The 20,587-nt window shown below is 36.0% G+C and overlaps 1 protein-coding gene across 1 annotated transcript; it reads left to right on the forward strand.

The window, feature by feature from the left end:
• Positions 1 to 3,227: 3,227 nt before the first annotated feature.
• On the forward strand, positions 3,228 to 16,606 carry LOC117156772 (venom dipeptidyl peptidase 4). The gene is made up of 13 exons (XM_033334111.2): positions 3,228 to 3,822; positions 6,925 to 6,988; positions 7,955 to 8,196; positions 10,306 to 10,380; positions 10,509 to 10,561; positions 10,895 to 11,091; positions 11,292 to 11,461; positions 12,074 to 12,174; positions 12,433 to 12,896; positions 13,033 to 13,315; positions 13,904 to 14,098; positions 14,544 to 14,704; positions 15,216 to 16,606. The coding sequence occupies exons 1-13, from the start codon at positions 3,808 to 3,810 to the stop codon at positions 15,530 to 15,532; spliced, it is 2,337 nt and encodes a 778-aa protein (XP_033190002.2). The 5' UTR covers positions 3,228 to 3,807; the 3' UTR covers positions 15,533 to 16,606.
• The last annotated feature ends 3,981 nt before the right edge of the window (positions 16,607 to 20,587 follow it).

Below are 20,587 nucleotides of genomic sequence, written 5' to 3' on the forward strand. Positions count from 1 at the left end.
AATATTCAACACTAATTGCAATACCTTGTAACCGTTCTGAATGTGAATCTACCAGTGATATGTCATAACGATATTTATATATCGCATATATCGCAGGTTCCGAATGACGAAGAAAATGACTAAAGAGCTATGTGAAGAAAGAAAGATAATGTATAGCGACCTAATAAGGTCGTTTTATTCTTTCATTTTTATTCTTTTATTTATTCCCGATTTTTTAATTTCATTGTTGTAACTGATATTTGATGCTACAAGTTGATATCAGATTGTTCAGTGCGTTTTATTATATTTCATGTAGATTGTGAAAGTTGAACCGCGTCCAATTTCGTATCGATCAATGAAATTGTTTTACCCGATCGCGACAAAGATATGACCATTTTGTGGTATTCGAACTTGATTTATTATTTTAAGTTTAATTGTATCTTAGATAAGAAACTCATTGTCATGAAAATATATCGACTTATGAACAAATATTCTCTATAGAAGAAAGCTTATGAGATGAATATCGTTTATTATATTTCGAATATATTGGAACATTAACTAAATACAGGATATAGATATCGCATTATGTGAGCACGGACCAAATACAGAATAGATCTGTTATTATATAGGGACTTTGTGTTTCACGTTCTGTAATACCGACCTTGAGAAAAGGAGTGTTTCTTACGCCCTCTGTGATTTGCTACGGCGAATATAGGAATTACATCATATTCTAGTAAATTCTATACTAGAGACATCTAGCGAGATTAGTCAAGAATTAAAACGCTTCGAGATTACAGTTGCATATTTACAGGCGTTTGAGTATCTAGTTTTATTGGATAGCGTTATCACATTCTTCGTTATCAACGAGGGGTGACGCTACTGACTTGATAAATGAGATCTGATTATATACATATACATTAGATGTTATTGCCGTATCTGTTATTTGCTATTTTGAATATTACAACATTGTTGACACTTTACACGCAAGAATAAACTTCTCCGTGCTGAATCAGATTTATCATAAATTTAAGAAATCTTCAAACCTCTGTGAACTGTTAATTTTTGGTTTCTGGTACTTTTATACTCTCCCGTAGTATAATCAATGAAACTTTATTTTTGCTAAAAATTATCGTTTATACATTGTTTATTATAATCCTGCTTGATGACAGTGTAACTATAGTATATTTAAATTATAAATTTGTAAGTTACGTTTTATAAAAGAATCGAATATGAATTTTGTTTTACAGATTCATACAGGGTTTTACAGGAAAATATGTACAGTCTGTACCAATACTTCAGTTTATCCTTGTCTATCTATAAGTTCGTTAATTGATTGTTTCTACTCGAAAGCGTACAGTTTAGTTGATTCGTGTTTGAAATATCTCTCAGTTGAATCTTATCACGACCCCGCTCGAAATACCGGAACAATGGGCATTCAGCAAAGATTGGCTGATTAGGTTCGTCGAGGTCGACGATATAAGCGGCTTGTTTCCGGCTCTCTTCCGAGTCTCGTCACGCTCCCTGTCAAACGAAAGATGCGTCTGTACTCCGCGGACCTACCTACCAGTTCGCGCCTCGACTTTGCTCTACAAACATTGCTTCACGTGGCATTGACCCAACACAAGTTATCATTCGCGTTACCCACACGTTCTTGGGACCACCAATGTTCGGATGAACCTTATCTCCATTCGCGTAAATAGATACGTACGCTTATTATTATCTGTTTCGTAAATACTATCATTAATTGACGCGAAGTATGCGGAAGCTTTCGCTATAAATTTCATCGATTTTACTGTATGAATATTTACATGTATTATTCCAATCTACTTCTAGAATGTAAATCTTACAACAACAAATGACTATGATACTCGTTTAGATCAATAACGATTCACAAAAGCAATTTACAAAGCCACGATAGAATAGTCAACGCTTAACTTTTAACTGGTAATTCCATAGATTAGCGCCTTTTGTTAGACAGGTCACGAAGCTAGTAGCGATTACGCGTGGCGCGTTACTGGTTCGCAGAATAATTTCAGCAGCGTGCAATTTTATCGGTCGAGTATCTTTTCCTGGCCCGATTCGCCGGTTGTTTGCGCGTCATCGAATCAATGAGCGTCCTTGTCGTGACGCGTTGCAACTTGCAATACCGAGCGACGATCTCCGCAGCGACGATGAGTTGTCGTTCGATAACCGCGATTTACAGCGGCAGAATTTCGTAAAGCTTTACGAAGTTATTGACAGCGTTGGCCCGTGAATCAGGATTATTAGTGACAACCGACGACGGGGAAAGAATGTGAAGTGTCTGCGCTCACGTCGCCAGATTCCAGCCGACGTTAATCCGTTCGATTTCCCCTCGTTTCATTCTTTTTTGACATTAACTGAATGGAATTGCATTCTACATGTTATTTATTTATTTTTTTCGTTTTGATATATCGCCCAAATTTGATTTTTTGTGTTACATAGTTGCGATCATTTTTTTTATAGAACCGATGATTCCAAAGGAGGATTATCATACTGTCTTGTCTGCAATCGAATATTACGGTATTGTTTTGATCAATTTTATATTTGTGGTAATATAATAAATAGGTAAATGGAAGCTATGATGTTATCAATGGTATAATTAAATTCAGAGGGTTAAGGAGAGATTAAATTCGAATTAAAATTTAAATTAAGCGTTACTTAACCTTTTAAAGTAATGTTGGCTTATATAGTAATGAACGAAAGTATTGATACAGAACTAATTTCCTACAAAACTGAATAAAAAAGTACTGAACTCAAAGCTTTTGAGTTTAAAGCGTATTCGTTATCGTTGAGCAACTGATGTGGTCAGATTGACTTCTAAAAGTCGATGCGGAATAATAATGATTGTGTTTGAAATTGTCAAACTTCGCAGTGCTATTTTCTAACTTATGAGCTCTGCATCTTTCGATTTGTTCATTTTCGTATATCAAGAAGATTTTTAGCAAATTGATAAAAAATATACTAAAGGTGACGTAAGTAGTGTTATGTGAATACATAGTAGTCGTACAGCAGATATAGAATAACTAGAAAAAAAATATTGTTACTACACCTTTGAAGAAGTCATTTAAATTTATAATATATATAATTAGAATTCATGATACTACAAAAAGGTAGTAAGTGCTGCTTTTAATTACTAATTCATTATTATTTTATATACTTTGGTCGAGTTCAAATACTATGAGTATAAATCTGTCAAAGTTTCCACATACAGCCAAAGTTTGGACAGCAGAGCAACGTATACATTATTTTCCTTGGAAAAATATATTTTCGTTATCTTTCCAGCTTTAGCAAATCCGTTACGGAAGACGTTAAAACCCCAGTCATAATACAACGCTATATGCACGACTGTATACAAATCTTTCGATACATCTACCTCTTCGCTAATTCAACATCATTAGACAAAATCTTCCATATGCAAGATGACCAATTCTTTCTTAATCCATCATCGTATTTTCCTTACTCATCAAACACCATATACGAACTCGATCGAATACTCACAGTTCGCGATATACAGATAAAGAGAAGATGTCCTTATCAGTCGATCGTAGCGATAACCGGAGAATTAACGAAACTAGAAAGGAGGAAAAAGACTGAGGCCAAGATCGAGTACTATGAGGGAATGCCCCGTGTTGATCGTCGGAGGTGGGAGTGATCGCGGCCTCCGGCACATCGGAAAACTACGTGATGGATCAGTCTGTGTTCGACGCACCCGTGACATTCATCGAGCCGTGTCGATCTCTTGATCGTCACTAGAAGGAATCACACGATAGGGAAATCGACATCGACGGACCCTGCTACGTGTTCGCTATGTCGTGGAACCGGGTAGGTTATCGGAGAGCAAGCTTTTTCTTCAATCTCTTCCGCTATTCACGTGATTATATAGTTTGTAGAAGTAATTAAGATCGACCTGTTGTTCTTATCGTCTAATCGATTGAAGTGGAGGTCACTATCACTTATCAATGAAATTCGCTGACTTTTTTCTTTTCTCCATTTTTATTTGTTTTTTTGAATGTGTCGAGTCTCGTGACACGTTAAATTATCAGTCTCATTATGTAATTTTGCTCTTTTTATGTGATATGGATGTCATGTGAATACCGATAAGTCGTTGTATAGGAATAGGTGACAGAGTATTCATTTTTATCGAGGCAGTAATTGTAACAATATGTGATACGTTGATTTTAATACATCAGCTGCTATCGAAATATTACCAGCGATTACATTTAAGCGAGTTTGTTTAAAAATTTAGAAATTACATGGATAAGAGATAAAAGTAAGGGATTATTACATGTTTAGAAAACAATTTTTTTTTGGATTAACTGTATCACCTGTACTATTTTTCTCGTTTACACGGTAATCTATATTTAGGTAGACTCTTCGTGTAACCGGTTTTACGACGATCGCGCGCGTTCTAATAACAAAAAAGAAAGAAACGGTCGTGTTAAAAGCAAGACACCCTGAAGATAATTGCCGATCCCGTAATCGACCGACATTTTCGAATTCCGTTTTCTTCCAGAGAATCGTATCGATTCGACAACTTCTCTTTCCAGTTGTTTTCGTCGCATGGATGAAGAAGTTTCGCGTGCCTCGATTTATCGTCGACGATGCGTCGCTTTTGGAAGAAATCTCGCGGAAAAAGAGGTTGGAAACGCGAACATACAACGTGATCGTGAAAAAGAAAAAAGACGGGTTGATAAATCAAAACAGCTACTTTTATTCCAAGATTATATTTGTTGCTTGATCGGAAGATTAATAATCTTGAGAGAATTATTAACAATTTTTACACATCGTGTTTGCAATGCATTCGACGAGCCAAGGTGAACAAACAAAAGTTAACCTGCAACGTGTACGTTTGACGTTAATTGGTTAAATTAGAGATTAACCGTATTAGCCAATATTTTTAATGAATAGGTGTTCCATATTTCATAAATAGGGATTGTAACGATAAATCGGGTAACTTTAATGAAATTTCGCCGAGCTGGAACTTTCAAAGATTTTCTTCGTTAAATCAAGGCACTCATTGCTTATGAAATAAGTAAATATATCGGCGATGAATGAGAAAATGCAATTTTATAATTTCAAACCAGCTTTGGTCTGTCAGTTGGTCTTCATTAAGCGAGGGGAACTTCGAACATTTTCCTCCAGGTTTCGTACATGCAAAGAATATTTAATTTTTCGCTGTATTTTTCTTTTTTTTTTTTACTGTTCTTACTTGAAGGAAAAAGAAACGCTTGCTTTTATCGCAGACTTTTGACTTTCGATAGCCATAGTACAAGTTCTAAAATTTTCAATGTCTTTACGGTTTGAAGTTTATTTTTATTAGGCTGTATCTTAAATCGTGAGAATGTTATAACCGAGTAATTCGAGTAAGTGTTTTTAGGCTCGAGTTTTTTGAAAAACAATTCCATCCAACTTCGATACTGTGTATCAACAATATTACTTAGATACCGATAGATAACAGAGATATCAACGATGTTATTGCTGGACAGTTAATGTATAATTTTATTTGTGTGCGGATTAAATAATATCATATTTATATTTGAGCGAATTAAAATCGATCTACTTTAATTTTAATTTTGAAAATATAGAAATTTGTGGTTAAAAGATGATCGAATTAACGAGTTAGATAAGAAATTTAATTTTTAATTTTGCAGAAATGTTAAGGATAAAAATTAGTAGTTTCTTCCTGAAAATGACTTTGAAGTGGAGTCTTTTCTCCTTCGCTTTAAATTTAGAAATTTAAGAATACCTGGTATACCTAGTATGTGTTCTTAAACCTGATCCTCTTCGAACGAGAATTCCACTAACCTTATATCATTCACGAGATACTTGTGCTGACCAACGGACTTTCTCAACGTGATCTATTCCATCCTGATGTCTCCTAAAAGATTCACAACCAAACGGAAAAGTCCTATTACTCCTTTCCTGGTTCAACTTTTCTTTATCGTGCAACATCGTTCGTTGATCCTTCTTTTCTTATCTATCATCTCATTGTTATATTTTCAGTTCGCGAATTGTCCTCCTTTCTTAACTCCAACTCAATGTAGACCAGTTTCTATTATAATTCAGGAGCGTGATCGATAAAGGAGATTGTCTTTAGCTTTAATCCCTCGTGACAATCCCTTTGTAACTCGACGACGTATAATAAGTAATATAATTATAAGAGACAAAAGATAGATACTTTAAAATACTAGTAAGAAATAAAACGTTAATAAGTATTTCAAAAGTGACGTATAACACACATAATATGTTTATAAAAGGTTTCTATAAATGTCTCGCTTGAAAACTTCAGATCAAAAATTAATTAGCGAGGCATCGATGGATGATATCTAATCGATATAAAAATAATACTTTGATGATATTTTGTGACACGTCTCAAAATGTATTTCTTGAACTCGTATCGTTCTTCAGACTTCATCGACCCGATTCTATCTTAATTAATTCTGGAACTAATGAAATAATCATTTTAATTGTCGTAATACGCGACTAAATCTAAATTCTCAAAATATTTACTTGCGCTACTATGATTTTCATTTCGCCATATAGCGAGATATCTTGTCTATAGATGTGAAGGGCTTAAGAAAACGACGAGCACAGCCATCTTGCCCGTCGGAGGGTTAACAAATCTGGTCAGGAGTCGTCCAGCAATTTCGCGACAGCAATTTCGCGGATTTTACTAAGCTCGCGAAATCGTCGACGCGAAACCTTTATGCGATGCACGTGTTGCTGTCTCCGGGGTCGAACGCCTTCAACATGTTCTATAAATCCGTCTTTCCTTCTTCGCCTCGCCGTATCCTGACGAGGTGTCGCGGACAGAGCAGCACGGAGAGAGGAATGGAATTCCAGATGCGAGGATTCTTTTTCTTCGACCTCCTTTTTTCTCTGTCTTTTTATGGTCTCTTTCAACGGGAACGAAATCTTTTCCAGATACTGCCACAGCTGATACTGGTGCTGCACGGATTCCTGGTCGTCCTTGTTGCTGGAAAATCCAGTAAGTCTTCCGCTTCTTTGTCCTCAAGAGATAATCGCGCTTCCGTTGAGCCGCTTAGGGACCGGACGTCTCGGGATACAGCCGGGTGCCTCGAGATCGACGGGAATCGGGCTAATGCTCTTCACCGATTTGCGTTATTTGCTTGGAGATAAGTTTAATTGTAGCCCTATTCCGTATACTTTCTGCCTGTTACGATTTAGACGCTACGGTGACGCCAGAAATCGTTGATCTAAACGTATGACGATGGTTATCTTGTTTTTTAACAATTGTTGCATACTGTTGCCAAATGCAAGACACTTTTAAAAACGAAAAGTATAATTGCGTTGAAATAATCGGTATAATATAAAAAGAAGTATAATATACTTGTTATAATATTGAGTGGATGAAATAAACTGTTTTAAACTGTTCCGTTTTTTTTTGAAATCGTACTCTTAGAAATCGGAATTTGAAGAAATAAAGATGGACAATTTGTTTATGAGGGCTAATGTATATAGCAGTATACCGCGAAGTAGAATGGAAAAATGTAGAAATAACGTGATTATACCGATTGCTAATTCTAATTTCAATACGGAATAAATCAAGCACTATTGCTTCATCGTTTGGCAATTTTCCATGAAATTTCCCTAATGACTTGCGCCACTCGAACCATTAAAATTCTCTCGAAGAGTATGCAGATTATGGACACCTAAACCTAAACAACTCTGACATGTATGTGGATCACGGATATTCTGAGTCACAGCTTTGACCCACATGTGGCTCGATGAATAATAAATTCGCAATTAATCAGTCTACCTATATCAAGAAACTCGTACAGTTCCGAAATTTTAGCATTACTCGACATTTTTCCAGCCTCGTTCTATCAATTCGCGATTGATCTCCTCCTTGTCTTTTCTTCCTCTTCCTTCACTTTCCTCCTTTGGTTCTGTTCGTAAGAAAATACTAAGTGTTCCCGTCTTTCCGATATAGTTCCACAAGTGATCGACAAGGACGTGGGCAGATACGAATCCTCGGAGGGCAATGATCATCATGCTGTTAGGGTTCCGTTCAAGCTGGAAGAGACTTATGATCAAAGCTTTCGGGCGAACAGCTTCAATGCTACTTGGGAAACAGACACGGAAATCATTTATTCCGATAATTACATCGGTAACATTCACGTATTCGACGTGACTAAGGGAACCACTTGGGTCCTTTTGGATTCTTCCGTAATGGTATGATTTATTTGATCTATTTTCACCTATACACGTATATGCTATATGGTGTATTTTTACCTATATACAAACACACACACACATATATATATGCATATAAGTATACATATGTGTATGTAGCATATATATGCTTTGGGATCAGGAGAAATTTATCAGTTTCGTATTGGAACAGAAATACATAGAAGTTCCTTTGCCTTTTTGCAAATTAGAAATAGTCCACGATCAAAAGCAAGATGTAATTTTCGTCTTGAACTTTTTATAAATATTTTAAATTTAAATGATTGTGATAATTGTGAGAGGATAGAGAACAATGTATATGTTGGCTGTAATCAAAAATATAAAATACACTTAGGTACATATTAGGTTGTCCGAAAAGTTTCTTTCGTTTTATGGGGAAATAATAGACGCACAGCGTTTTTTGTTTTATATTATTTTGTCGAATTACGTACGATCCATTTTGTTCTGTTGAGATAAACACTGCTACATTTCACAGATTTGGTTTCACGTTTGTATGAAGGTGCATTGTTGTAAAAGACACGTTTGCGAAAGAGAAACACTTTCCGGACAACCTAATATTAAGATGGATGTAACGAATTACGATTGATGTTACAATTGAAAGAATGAAATCATGTCATATTAGTCGTTATTTATTATCGGAACGAAGTACTCAAAAATCAAATTTATTCAAATTTTTAAAAGATTCTTTATTTTAGTAAATGCTATTTATTTTTTGAATATCAAGAAATTAAATGTCCAATAAAACAATATAAAAGAATATAGAAAATTTGGAAGAGAATCTTGAAGATGATATCTGATATTTTCGAATTTCTACAATATTTCATTCAGTACTTTAATTATTTAAGCAATTTGGAAATTCTATTGGATGTGGGCAGCGGGCTTTCGAGAAATTACGTTTCAATTTCAAGAACAAATTGCTTGAATGTCGGGCTCTCCCTTTTGCTCGATCGGGGACACGTACAAATAACACGGTTACGTTTAATTAATCGTACGAAAATTCTCAGCGTTTACCAGCTTCTTAACCGGTGAATTACATTGTCCACTTTTGGCCATGAATCAACATCGAACGTTGTTGATTTAAGAAACACGATGTCTAACATTTTCTCTTCAATTTTCCCTGGTCTCGAAGCGTTTGCGTCTTTTTTAGCGATATTCCAGCTAAACGTTTACTGATCATTCCGAACTAAAATCATTCCAAATTATACATTATAAATAAGATTTTTCAAACGTTTTCCTATCAATCCTGCTACGGTTTTCGCATTTTTGCGTCCCAGTCTTGTTCTCGTTTCAACAAATACGACTTCTAATGTTTATCCGAAATTTGCAACTTTTCAAGTTTTGTTACATACAAACCTATAAACTTTCAAATTCTGAAATATTCGAATATTGAAATATGGTTCAGAGAGCATAGAACGAAATACAAAATATCATTCGTGAAATACAAAACGTGAAAATGTTTCCCATTTCACCCCCTCAAGGAAGATCGAAGCATGACGTAGCATTTCGACGTTCGATGAATTAATACCACGATAATGTATCGATCGTTCCGAACAATCTAAGATTTATCGTGTCGTAACGTATCCGATAACTTGACACGAAATCAATAGTATCGATACTCCAAATCACTCAAGCATTTGTCCAACCATACTGCCCCGATACCTTGATATTGCTCCCAATTTCGAATACTTGCTGTACTCCAGGGATCAATTTCCGCTTACCACTATGCCGATAAAATGGTAGACGAATCGTTACTCGATCCTTCTTGTCAAATGTATCACGACTGTTCTTCGCTAATTTTGACAGGTGTTTTGATTAAAAATCTGCTCGACAACGTGGGAGACGAATCGTAAATTTTCATATTTCCACGTCTTGAAATCGTTAAATTTAGAAACTGAAAGATTTTCAAGTTTTTAAATTTCCGAATTTCCAAATATTCGTCAAAATTGTCAAACGCACAAATATTCAGATTTTTCGATTTTCAAACATTGATATTTTCAAATTTTCGGAAATGATTGTTCTTCGTTATCTTGACTTCTGTTTCGATTGGATGTTTGTTTGATGTTTTATTAATGAATATTAATGTGGTTTCAGGTCGATTACGAGAAGCCTTCCATAAGCTTTTCCTTCGACAATTCTTTCATTGCGATTGGTCATGACTATGCAAACGTGAGTATATAATTTTTGCATGCTACAAGTTCCGATCGATCGTATCGTAAACGTTTTACTAGCGCGACGGTTAAAATTCCATCTCTGTTCTTTGAGTATAAAAAGATATATAAGTTATCGATCTCCAGGGTTTCCGGTATTCACTGTATCAAAGGTGCGACGTATACGACACTAAAACCAGGTAAACTATCTACTTTACATTACCGACAATTTTAACGGCACCGTGATAAATCAAATTACAAAACAATGCAACATGCCAGTAGCGATAATGATAAAGTTAATGTTCGTTCAGTTAGTTTCAGTTATATATTTCGAATTTGTCAGTATTCGTGTAAAAATAAAATATTACAAATATCAATAACAATTTATCAGACTTCTAACTGTAGTATTCCTAATTGCAGATTAATAAAAAAAAAAAATTCAAGACTTTCTTGTTACATTATTATCAAAAAGTTAATCCTTATAAATTTGTATACGTTTCCCTTTTTATATTTCCTTGCTTTTATTCACGTAGAACGTACACGAGAATTGCGAATGGCGATCGCATACCTCTGTTCAAGTGGTCGCCCACGAGGAACGCTTTGATTTATGTTCACGAGAACGATATCTATTACCAAGTGTTCTCCGAGGGGGGCAGTCATATTCGAAGAATAACGAACACGGGTGTGCTCGACACCGTTTATAACGGAGTACCTGATTGGGTTTACGAAGGTAATCGAAAAGAATGGTCGAACAGATAATGTGAATCCCTCATTTATTATCTTGCTAACATAAAAGTGTTCAATGACAACTTTAACACGTTAATGTTAGAAAAATTCTAATTGTAAAATTCTAATTCTCCATTAGGATGAAATTATTAGTTTGATTAATCGATAGAATAATCGAAATAATTCATGTGTTAACGTTTACAGAGGAAGTATTAGCTTCTGCTTCGGCTCTCTGGCTTTCTCCCGATGGACGACACCTTGCTTTTGCTACTTTCAATGATACGAACGTGAAAGATATCGAAATACCAAAGTATGGATCTCCAGGAAACATGAAAGATCAATACCCGAAGGAGATAAAAATCAAATATCCAAAGGTAGTTATTTTTGTTGTTAACAATTTCCGGAACGTATAGAATCGAAAATGGGAATTTAATAAGGAAGAATCAATCGAATCGGATAATCGGCCTTTTGCTTTAGTCAGTCTGCTCGGATACAAGTAACACAGTTTTGCAGTCGTTAAAAGACGAGATTAGGAAGCTCAAGCTATCCTTACGGCGTCGTTGCGGGGTTTAAAAGGGGATGAAAAGGGTTATCTTGTGGTCGTCGTAGCGTTTAACCGTTAGTTTTTTCTTGTAACAGACCTATTCTCTCGTAGTTGTATTACAATGGCGAAAAACTGCTTCGATTCGATGTTGGACCACTTGTGAAAGCAATCTTTATTTTATACGCGGAGAAATTTCAATGTGAAACACATGTATCATTTACTTGTGTTCTCTTTCGTAAAATTCTATTCATCTTCTTTAGTGTAATTTTTTGTAGGGAAGTATTACACATATAATATTTAATTAAGAACGATAAATATCAATTATTACAAAATTCTAATTATCCAATTTAAAAATCTAATTAAAAATTTAATATTTAACAGCTCGTGGTTCTTTCTTTGTTAATGTCGTTTAGATATAAACATATAATTTTTCAAATTTTAGGCAGGCAGTCCAAATCCAGTTGTATCAATGAGCGTCGTTGATTTGGATAATTGGTCCTCTGAATTACTCAATCTTGAGCCTCCTACTGATATTGTTGGCACGTGAGTATCTCACAAGGATTAAGGTTCCGTTCTTACAATTGTTCGGTTACTTACACGTTCGTTTAACATTAATATATACTACACGAATTTAACTTCAGAATAGCGATCGACCAACACATTATTTTTTTGCTTGATGGTCAATGGGTTACCTAATTGTGATCATGAAAACACGAGCTTTCAATAAAAATCCCTAGCTTATGAATAAGATATTTAAGATAAAAATTTAGGAATTTTTCCAAACGCGTTTTTCTTTCACAGAGACTGCGTCCTCTACACCGTGAACTGGAGGACCAATCACCAAGTTACTGTCACCTGGACGAACCGCGTGCAGAACAAAGCTCAGATAGTTCTCTACGACTTAAGGGGTAACAACAGTAATATTTACTACGAGGAGGAAAACGAGGGCTGGCTTCGCATTCTACCTCTCGTCTTTCACGATGAATATGTTATCATTGTGAAGCTTCAGGATTCTGGAACGCCGGCTGGACGGTTCCAACATGCGACTAGGTTCGAGTACAAGGATGGGAAGCTGGTTGGCGAAAAAGATTTGACACCAGGAGCTAAGGAAGTTATTTCCATCCTAACGGTGGATCACGCCAGGAAGAGACTTTATTATTTGGGCAATGAGCTCGATGAACCTTCGCATAGAAATGTGTACTCAGTGCAGTTGGATGGCAATGGGGCACCTGTTTGTTTGTCCTGTAACGTCTTTTCTCCTGAGGGCAAGTATTTGAAACTTGGGAATGGGTTTCGAATACATATACCGTTGTTCAGGAAAAGTTGCCCAATATTGATGAATAAACGTATTATCTATATATGTTATGCGATTTATTTTGAAAAATATCGATTGCTTTACAGGAAATCGCTGCACTTATGCCTACGCGTACTTCTCTACCGATAGCTCGAACTATGCCCTGTCTTGTTCTGGTCCGGATCCATTATTCATCACGATTATGAACGCCAATCATAAACGTATTTATAATTGGGAGGAAAATCGACCACTGAGACAAAAACTGGCAACCCGCACGCAGCCTATCTTTAGAAATTTCTATGTCACTGTTAATGGATACAAGAATAAAGTTAAACTTTCTCTGCCACCTGATTTTGACGAGAAGAAATCGTACCCTTTATTAATCAACGTGTAAGTTTATATATCTATATATACGTAAATATCGAAACAATGTGTCTCTGTTATTAATAATTGAAAAGAAAATTTAAAAAACATTCAATCCTGAAGGAATTAACTCAAACTATGTGTTCCATGATATCAATTAGGAGCGTTAAAACAGCTTAGCAAACTTAAAAAAGAATAAAGACTATAATTTTTGTCTTTATGAACATAAAAGCGTTCTGAATACATTTCTCTCGAATCGATAATAACAAGCAAGAGATAATAATCCAAGCACACAAATGAAGGGACGTATATGCTTCCGAGAGGTTGGAATCCATTCGTAATCTATCTCGAGTCACGTTCGGAATGCGGTGGCTGTTCGATTTTCCGATTATCGTTGCACCGTTGCGAGCAAAAATCCGCGAGACCAAGTGGTTCCTTAATCCTGAAACTCGTTTTCCACCGTTCGAGATTATTAAGTATGATTGATCTGCACGTGAGAGGGAAAGAGAGAGATTCTTGATCTCTATTTCCAATCGCAGTATAGTTCTTGCGTTAGTACGACGTTTCATCAATTTATCTTCCCCGAATTTTTTATTTTTTTTTTCACTTTTACAGTTACGCCGGTCCAAACACTGTTAGGGTCACCAATGAGGCATCGTTTGGTTTCGAATCGTACATGGTGACCAACAGGAGCGTAATTTATGGTCGCATCGATGGTCGTGGGTCAGCTTATAAGGGTAGCAAGATGTTGTTCGAAATTTATCGACGACTTGGCACCGTGGAAATCGAGGATCAAATTGCTGTTACTAGGTAGATTCAGGTTTTATAATTTTTAGATTTCCCTTATTTGTTTGAGAAAAGCAAATGTTCAGATTCTTTTGAGAATACGACAGAACCTCTCATATCTGATATGGTAGGAAGGCACGTTTGAAAAAGAAGAAACGTCTGCATATTATAACAATAACTCTTTTGGCATTACATTTTATTTATTTAGGTAGAGATTAAAAAAAATCGTCGGTCTGTTTTAATATTTTACTTTAACTCTTTAATTACAAATTTTTTTACATAAATAACTTTGTAGAATTATATCTTTTGTATGGTATTCTGGCAAAAGTCCAAGTAAAATGAGCAATTTAGCATTTCAGGAATTCCATTTTATGTAATTTTTGAAATGACAGTTGCTAAAAAATTAATTTTGATAGGAACAGTAGAAAATTCCTAATAGTAGGAATTTCAGCATGCGTATGATTTTTAGGGTACTGCAAGAGACGTATTCGTGGATCGATTCAAACAGAACCGCGATATGGGGTTGGAGTTATGGCGGCTTCTCTACTGCCATGGTGCTGGCTACTGACAAGGCCTCGGTGTTCAAATGCGGTATATCAGTCGCACCTGTGACCTCCTGGATTTATTACGGTAATGCTATTACCGTATTGGCACATTAATAAGTATCTAACACCATCTCCACTTGGGTTCCGGGAAATAACAATAATTAATTACTAAATATCTAGACAATTGCAAAATATAGGGATATACCGATACGATTATTTTTTCTTACAACAAAGCAACTTTAATTCACTCCATCTTCACGGTTAATTGCGAAGAAATTCAAAAAATTAGAAACTTCATTTCTATAAAATTTTACAATTTTTGCAGATCTACATTTTATAGATACGATTATTCTTAAAATAGAGTATCTTCCATTTTTTCTTCGAAGGATAAGTTTCCAATGGTTTATACAAATCAGAAAATCCATTTCTACTTAAACCTTAATCTACCTTAATCTAAATTGCATAGAGAAAAAAGAACGCGATGATTTACAATATATATATATTATAATGTACCAACGCAATAATTCTCTACTATAACAAATTGCTCCTAACTCATAGTCTGACGTCACAAAACCAAACATTATCTTCCATCGCAGATTCCTTGTACACGGAACGGTTCATGGGGTTGCCTACTCCCGCGGATAATCTATACGGTTACAACCACACGGATGTGGCCAGAAGGGTAGAAGGAATTCGTGGCAAAAAATACATGCTGATACACGGTACCGGCGACGACAATGTGCATTACCAACAATCTATGGCTCTGAACAAAGCTCTGGTGGATAAGGACATCATGTTCGAGCAGCAGAGTTACACGGACGAAGCGCACGCTCTATCTGGCGTTTTCCCTCACCTTTACCACACGATGGACCGATTTTGGGCAAATTGTCTGGGATACTCGCATACTCACTGACCCAAATCCAAAATTCTAAATCACACGTACAGAGTATAGCTAGTCCAGCTACCTGTTTGACTTTCATCAACGATACATCGTGTCTGCTGTTGTTTTAATAGCGTGGATCGAATTTTGTGAATATTCTTTGAGCGATTTGCGAGTTTTGTTGTTCGTTAACACATTCGCTGTTACTGGCGTATATACCATGTCGATGTGATTATTTACGTAATACTATTTACACAACTTTTACTTCTTGACAAAATGGCTTCGAAAGTTGAAAAAAGCAGTGCAGAGAGCGTTGGAGTAGTTGTTATCCCTTAAAGAAAAGGAAGTTAAGTGAAAAGGATGTGCAGTTCCAAAGATGGCAGCGAATGTGTTAAGTTACAGTGATCTCGTGAATTCTTTCCTGAGGAATGATCGACGAAGATCCAGATCGCGAAAATTTGTTCCAGTTCAAAGGGTAACAGACAAGTGTCATTCTTCAATGTAATTTGAAAACAAATTACATTGAATTTGTGGCTGGAGAAAATGAAAATTTTCGTTATCTTCGAAGACTATACAAGTGTTAGGATTATTCTTTAACACAATTCCGAAGGAAAAGAAGAAACTCTGGCAAGAAAATGAGAATTTTCAACGTGTTCGAAGAGTGCCATACTAATGTCAGGATTATACTTTAATATAATTCGAAAGGGAAATTTGGTTGAAGAAGAGAGGCGTGGATGAAAAGAGGCGTTGGGATCGGTTTCAGAGATTCGTAGACGTGTTCACACGCGTGTTCTCCCTTGGCACAGACGCGATGCAAATACTTCAAAGGCAACGACGTCGTGGGTGAATCGATACTTAAGGATGCTCGATACGTTTCCGTAATAGTCAAGCAAGTGGAAAATGGATCGCAAGGAAGATGGAATGAGTGAATTTCTCGTTTTGATCTTTTTTCTTTTGTTTCCTATCGTAAGATCTTATTCGTACACCGAAATTCGACTGTGGCTTCGAAGGGAGCAGTTGCGTTCGATTTATCATTGGATAATCATCCTCTGAGAGAAAGTTATATAAAATTGTTAAAACGATTGTTAATAAACCACGGGAACAATATTTTTGTTTTAATCAACAATTAATTAGAACAGCTTAGCAGTCCAATTTCTATCATTATACGTTATATTTGCGTATTTAATGGTTTTATTTTTCAGTTGAACGAATACGCGACAATACATAAACGACTTGTTCCACGGATAATAATCCATTTACGTTTCACATATCGAGAAGAGAAGTTATTAATGTCAACGTGAAAGCGAAATTTGAAAAATTCCGATTGACACTTAAAGAGCAGATATCAACGACTACTGATTTTCATTTCCTATACTTTCAACGCGTGTTTTTTTGGATAAATCGAATTAATAAGTTCGAAAACGTAGAAAGGAAATTCGGTACCGGACAAAAGATAATCAGAAATTTAATTTAATAATATCTTAATTTATCTTCTTCTTTTTTCACACCCATGAGATTCAATTTCATATACTATTAAAATACCAACGTTCAAAAGAAATTCTAGAAAAAAGGAATGTAGCATGAAATATAGGGAGAACCGTTTAATATCGAATAGAATTTCTAACAGATAAAACCTCCTGTATCGTAATCGTATTCGTGATTACAGCGCATGATTTCATCGACGATGTATCGCTGATTTTTATCCATGATGGAAGCAGTAACCAGAAAATATCAGATTAAATCTAGCCGGTTGTGATTACTCCAGGGACGAGTTAAGCTCGCATGAGAAATCAGAAAGAATCATAAATGTCGACAATGCAGTCACAAAAGAGTGCGCAACATCAAACGTGTTGGCCGTATATCAAACGAGGGAGAGTAACAAAAATAGAGAGATAAATGATCCTTCTCTACTTTGCTTAGCGGATCGATCGCATTTCATAGCACGTCACTCGTCGAATTAATCGACGATTTGTACGAGCAGCTCTGTGGGATTCGCTGTTTGTACGTACAACCTTCGCCGGATTCATATAGATTTTAAATACTTAAAAAAGGAGATTTATATTTAAAAAATGTTAATTTACTATTTTATTCATATAGATTAATTTTATTATTACATAGACATTTCATTACTACATAGAACGGTCAAAATATTCAATTTGGTAAATCATAATTCGATTAGTATAATTTTCAATATAAATGAAGTCGGTTATTTGCAACGACTTAATGTGTCCATTGATTTTTATTCCTTGTTTCCTCCTCTGTTTTCTTTTCATTTTTAACCATTACCATTCTCTTTTTCCATTTTTTCCTTAAAACTCGCGCCTTTTCATTTTTCCATAATCCGCGGTATCCTCTGTTCTTCATTTCTTTAATGGCTTGTTTCGTTCCTTTTAGATTCCTACTGTTTCATATACCATGACTCCTTTGTCGCTTTCTTTGCCTCTGTATTTTCTTTTTCCGCTAGTTTATTCATTCGTATTCCGTATAAATTCTTTTACCCGTCGAGTATACATTCTCTTCGATTTTTATTTTTATACACATGTATAGCGGAGCACGAGAAAAAATGTAGAATATTCTATTTATCTGCTTAAAACGCAAGAATCGTAGAACATAAATATTCAAAGAAGAACTAAAATGTTTCTATTATGATTAACAACGATTTTTTTAATTCACTACTGTTCTGTTATTTTCATCTCACAAGTCTTCGAACCTTTCTAAGTACTTTTTTCTTTTTACCTGAAGTTGTTCGTTTTAATTCGACCATTCCGCAACTTTCTTCCTCCCTGTTTCATCAATCCACTTTTTCTTCGAATTCTCTTATTCTTGCCAGTGATTCTCTATTTCTCTTCTTTATAACCGAACTTTCCCATTCCCTAATTTCCTTCGTTTTACTCGACGTTTCCTGTATTCTTCCTCTCTTCGTTCAAACTTGGCCCTTTAGCCTTTCATTCTCAATTTCTTCCATCCCCTTCAGCATCCACACAGCTTCCTCTCTCAGCTGGACCGTGAAACAGATTCAGAAGGACGGAAACGAAGTTTGTCATCCTTCCGCGCGGTCGATGCCTACAGCCGATGCCAACTCGATCGGCCGGTTCCGGTCAAAGAGACTTTTGTGTAATTTAATCAGCCGGCCCAGTATCCTCCGCAGCGTCGCGACGTTGGAAACGCTGCTCGTTGAACATCCACCCCCATCATCGAACCTGCTGACCTGGAATCGTGCGATTCGCCAGCCAACGGGAAGAAAAATTCGACGAACGAGGAATGCGTGGTGCACTTTGCTCTACCTCAAATTCCTACACGTTTCTCGTTTTCTACATGGTCTCGTTGAATATAAAAGTGGCAATGGATATGATATCTCATTCCACGGCGACATGAGATGGGTCCGAGTTTTGAGGACATGTTATTACTTGAGTTTTTGGAACATGTTATTTTAGACATTATGGTATAATGAAATACGTTGATAAACTTTAGCGTTTTAATCTCATTTACGATGCCAATACTTTAGCACGAATATTCTCTAATTGTCAACTCAATATACAATAAACAATATACAATAAACAACTCAACAATAAAAAATTCTTACCACTATACTTTTCGATTATTCTATTTGAAATTATTCCACGCAAGTTTGATCTAAGAATTTAAACTATTCTGCACAAGTTTAGGATAAGTCTATGATTTTGAATTATTCCACGCAAGTTTGATCGAAGATATGGAAAATAAAATTAGATTTGCAAATTAAACGGGTCTGTCCAGCATTTACAAACGAATGGCTTCGGAATTGGTGTTTGTTTCCAGCTTAAGATGTCTTTATCGTATAGTAACATCGTCCACCCACGCGATGGTATCCATTTCCTTAGGGTGAACTGGGCTAAGGCCTTAGCTTATCGCCGCGTATGCACATCCTGACGGCTTAAGCGCTGCTTTAATAACTAAGGAACATCGCGAAGGACGAGTTGGCACGCAAACCTAACCATTTTCCGTTTGATTTACAACGAGAAATTGTTCCTCCGGCGAATTGAGGCCGCCTGAAAAATTGTTTGTCGACCGTCCAATGGCTATGGTCGATTTGGAACATGCACTAATGTTTCCAGCGATTCAGAGACACTTGGACATTTGTATAGATGTCAAGGCAGGCGTTAATAGGAAATAAATTGTCTCTCGATGATCGTAAATCTGTCTACCTCAACATTTAACAGCATATAGATTATTCCGACATTTTGTAAATATCAGAATTCGAGCCAGCTAAACCGATGGCTCGTTGTTTGATCTTTCTGCGTTCTTTTCATCGTTTCAATCTTGTGCCTCATGATTTTATAGTTTGACATATGCCTGCTCTATTTTATCAAGGAATCCAACATGATCTCACCTTCTTCGATGATTCGCAAAAATTTATCAAAGAACAATAACTGGTTAATTTTTATATTTACGCATCTTGTATTGTAAGTATCCTCCCGCCAAATTCTCTATTTAAATATTTCTTTTTCATTTTATTAAAGAACTGTGGCGGACGGAGTGACGTCTTGTTGGTCAAATTAATAGCGAGACGAGTTAATTCAATTAACTATATTTACAGATATTGTAAAATGTGGAATACAAAGTTAATCGCAAGCGTTGCTCACTTGAGGATATTCATTATGAGATTGCGCGATACTGTGGTACTGATACTAATTGTTATAGTGATTCGCTAGACTGATTCGTTGCACTTATTCGCTTGACTGACTGACTGACTGACTGACTGACTCGATACTGATATTGATTCGCGCGACTGACTGTATCTGGAGGATATGATCGTCTATTTATACTGGTCGAGGGGGATACCGAAAGGTTTGAACCTGTCGCCGGTTGTAGATTACACGTAGCAGCGAAATTGCTTTGTCCAGAGTGTGTTTATTACATTATGTGCGTCGTACAATGTTAATTCTCTGTGGCAAAACAACTAAGTGAGGTTTCTTCGAATCGAAACGTCCTAAGACGCATATGCCGCTACAGAACCCAATAGAATTTTACTTTCCTTAATAATCCGCAAACATCTATCACAGAACAAAAATCAATCAATATTTATATCCGCATCGACAATATTACTTA

This window comes from Bombus vancouverensis, chromosome 4 (genome assembly GCF_051014615.1).
Source record: "Bombus vancouverensis nearcticus chromosome 4, iyBomVanc1_principal, whole genome shotgun sequence".
Taxonomy (NCBI): Eukaryota; Metazoa; Arthropoda; class Insecta; order Hymenoptera; family Apidae; genus Bombus; species Bombus vancouverensis.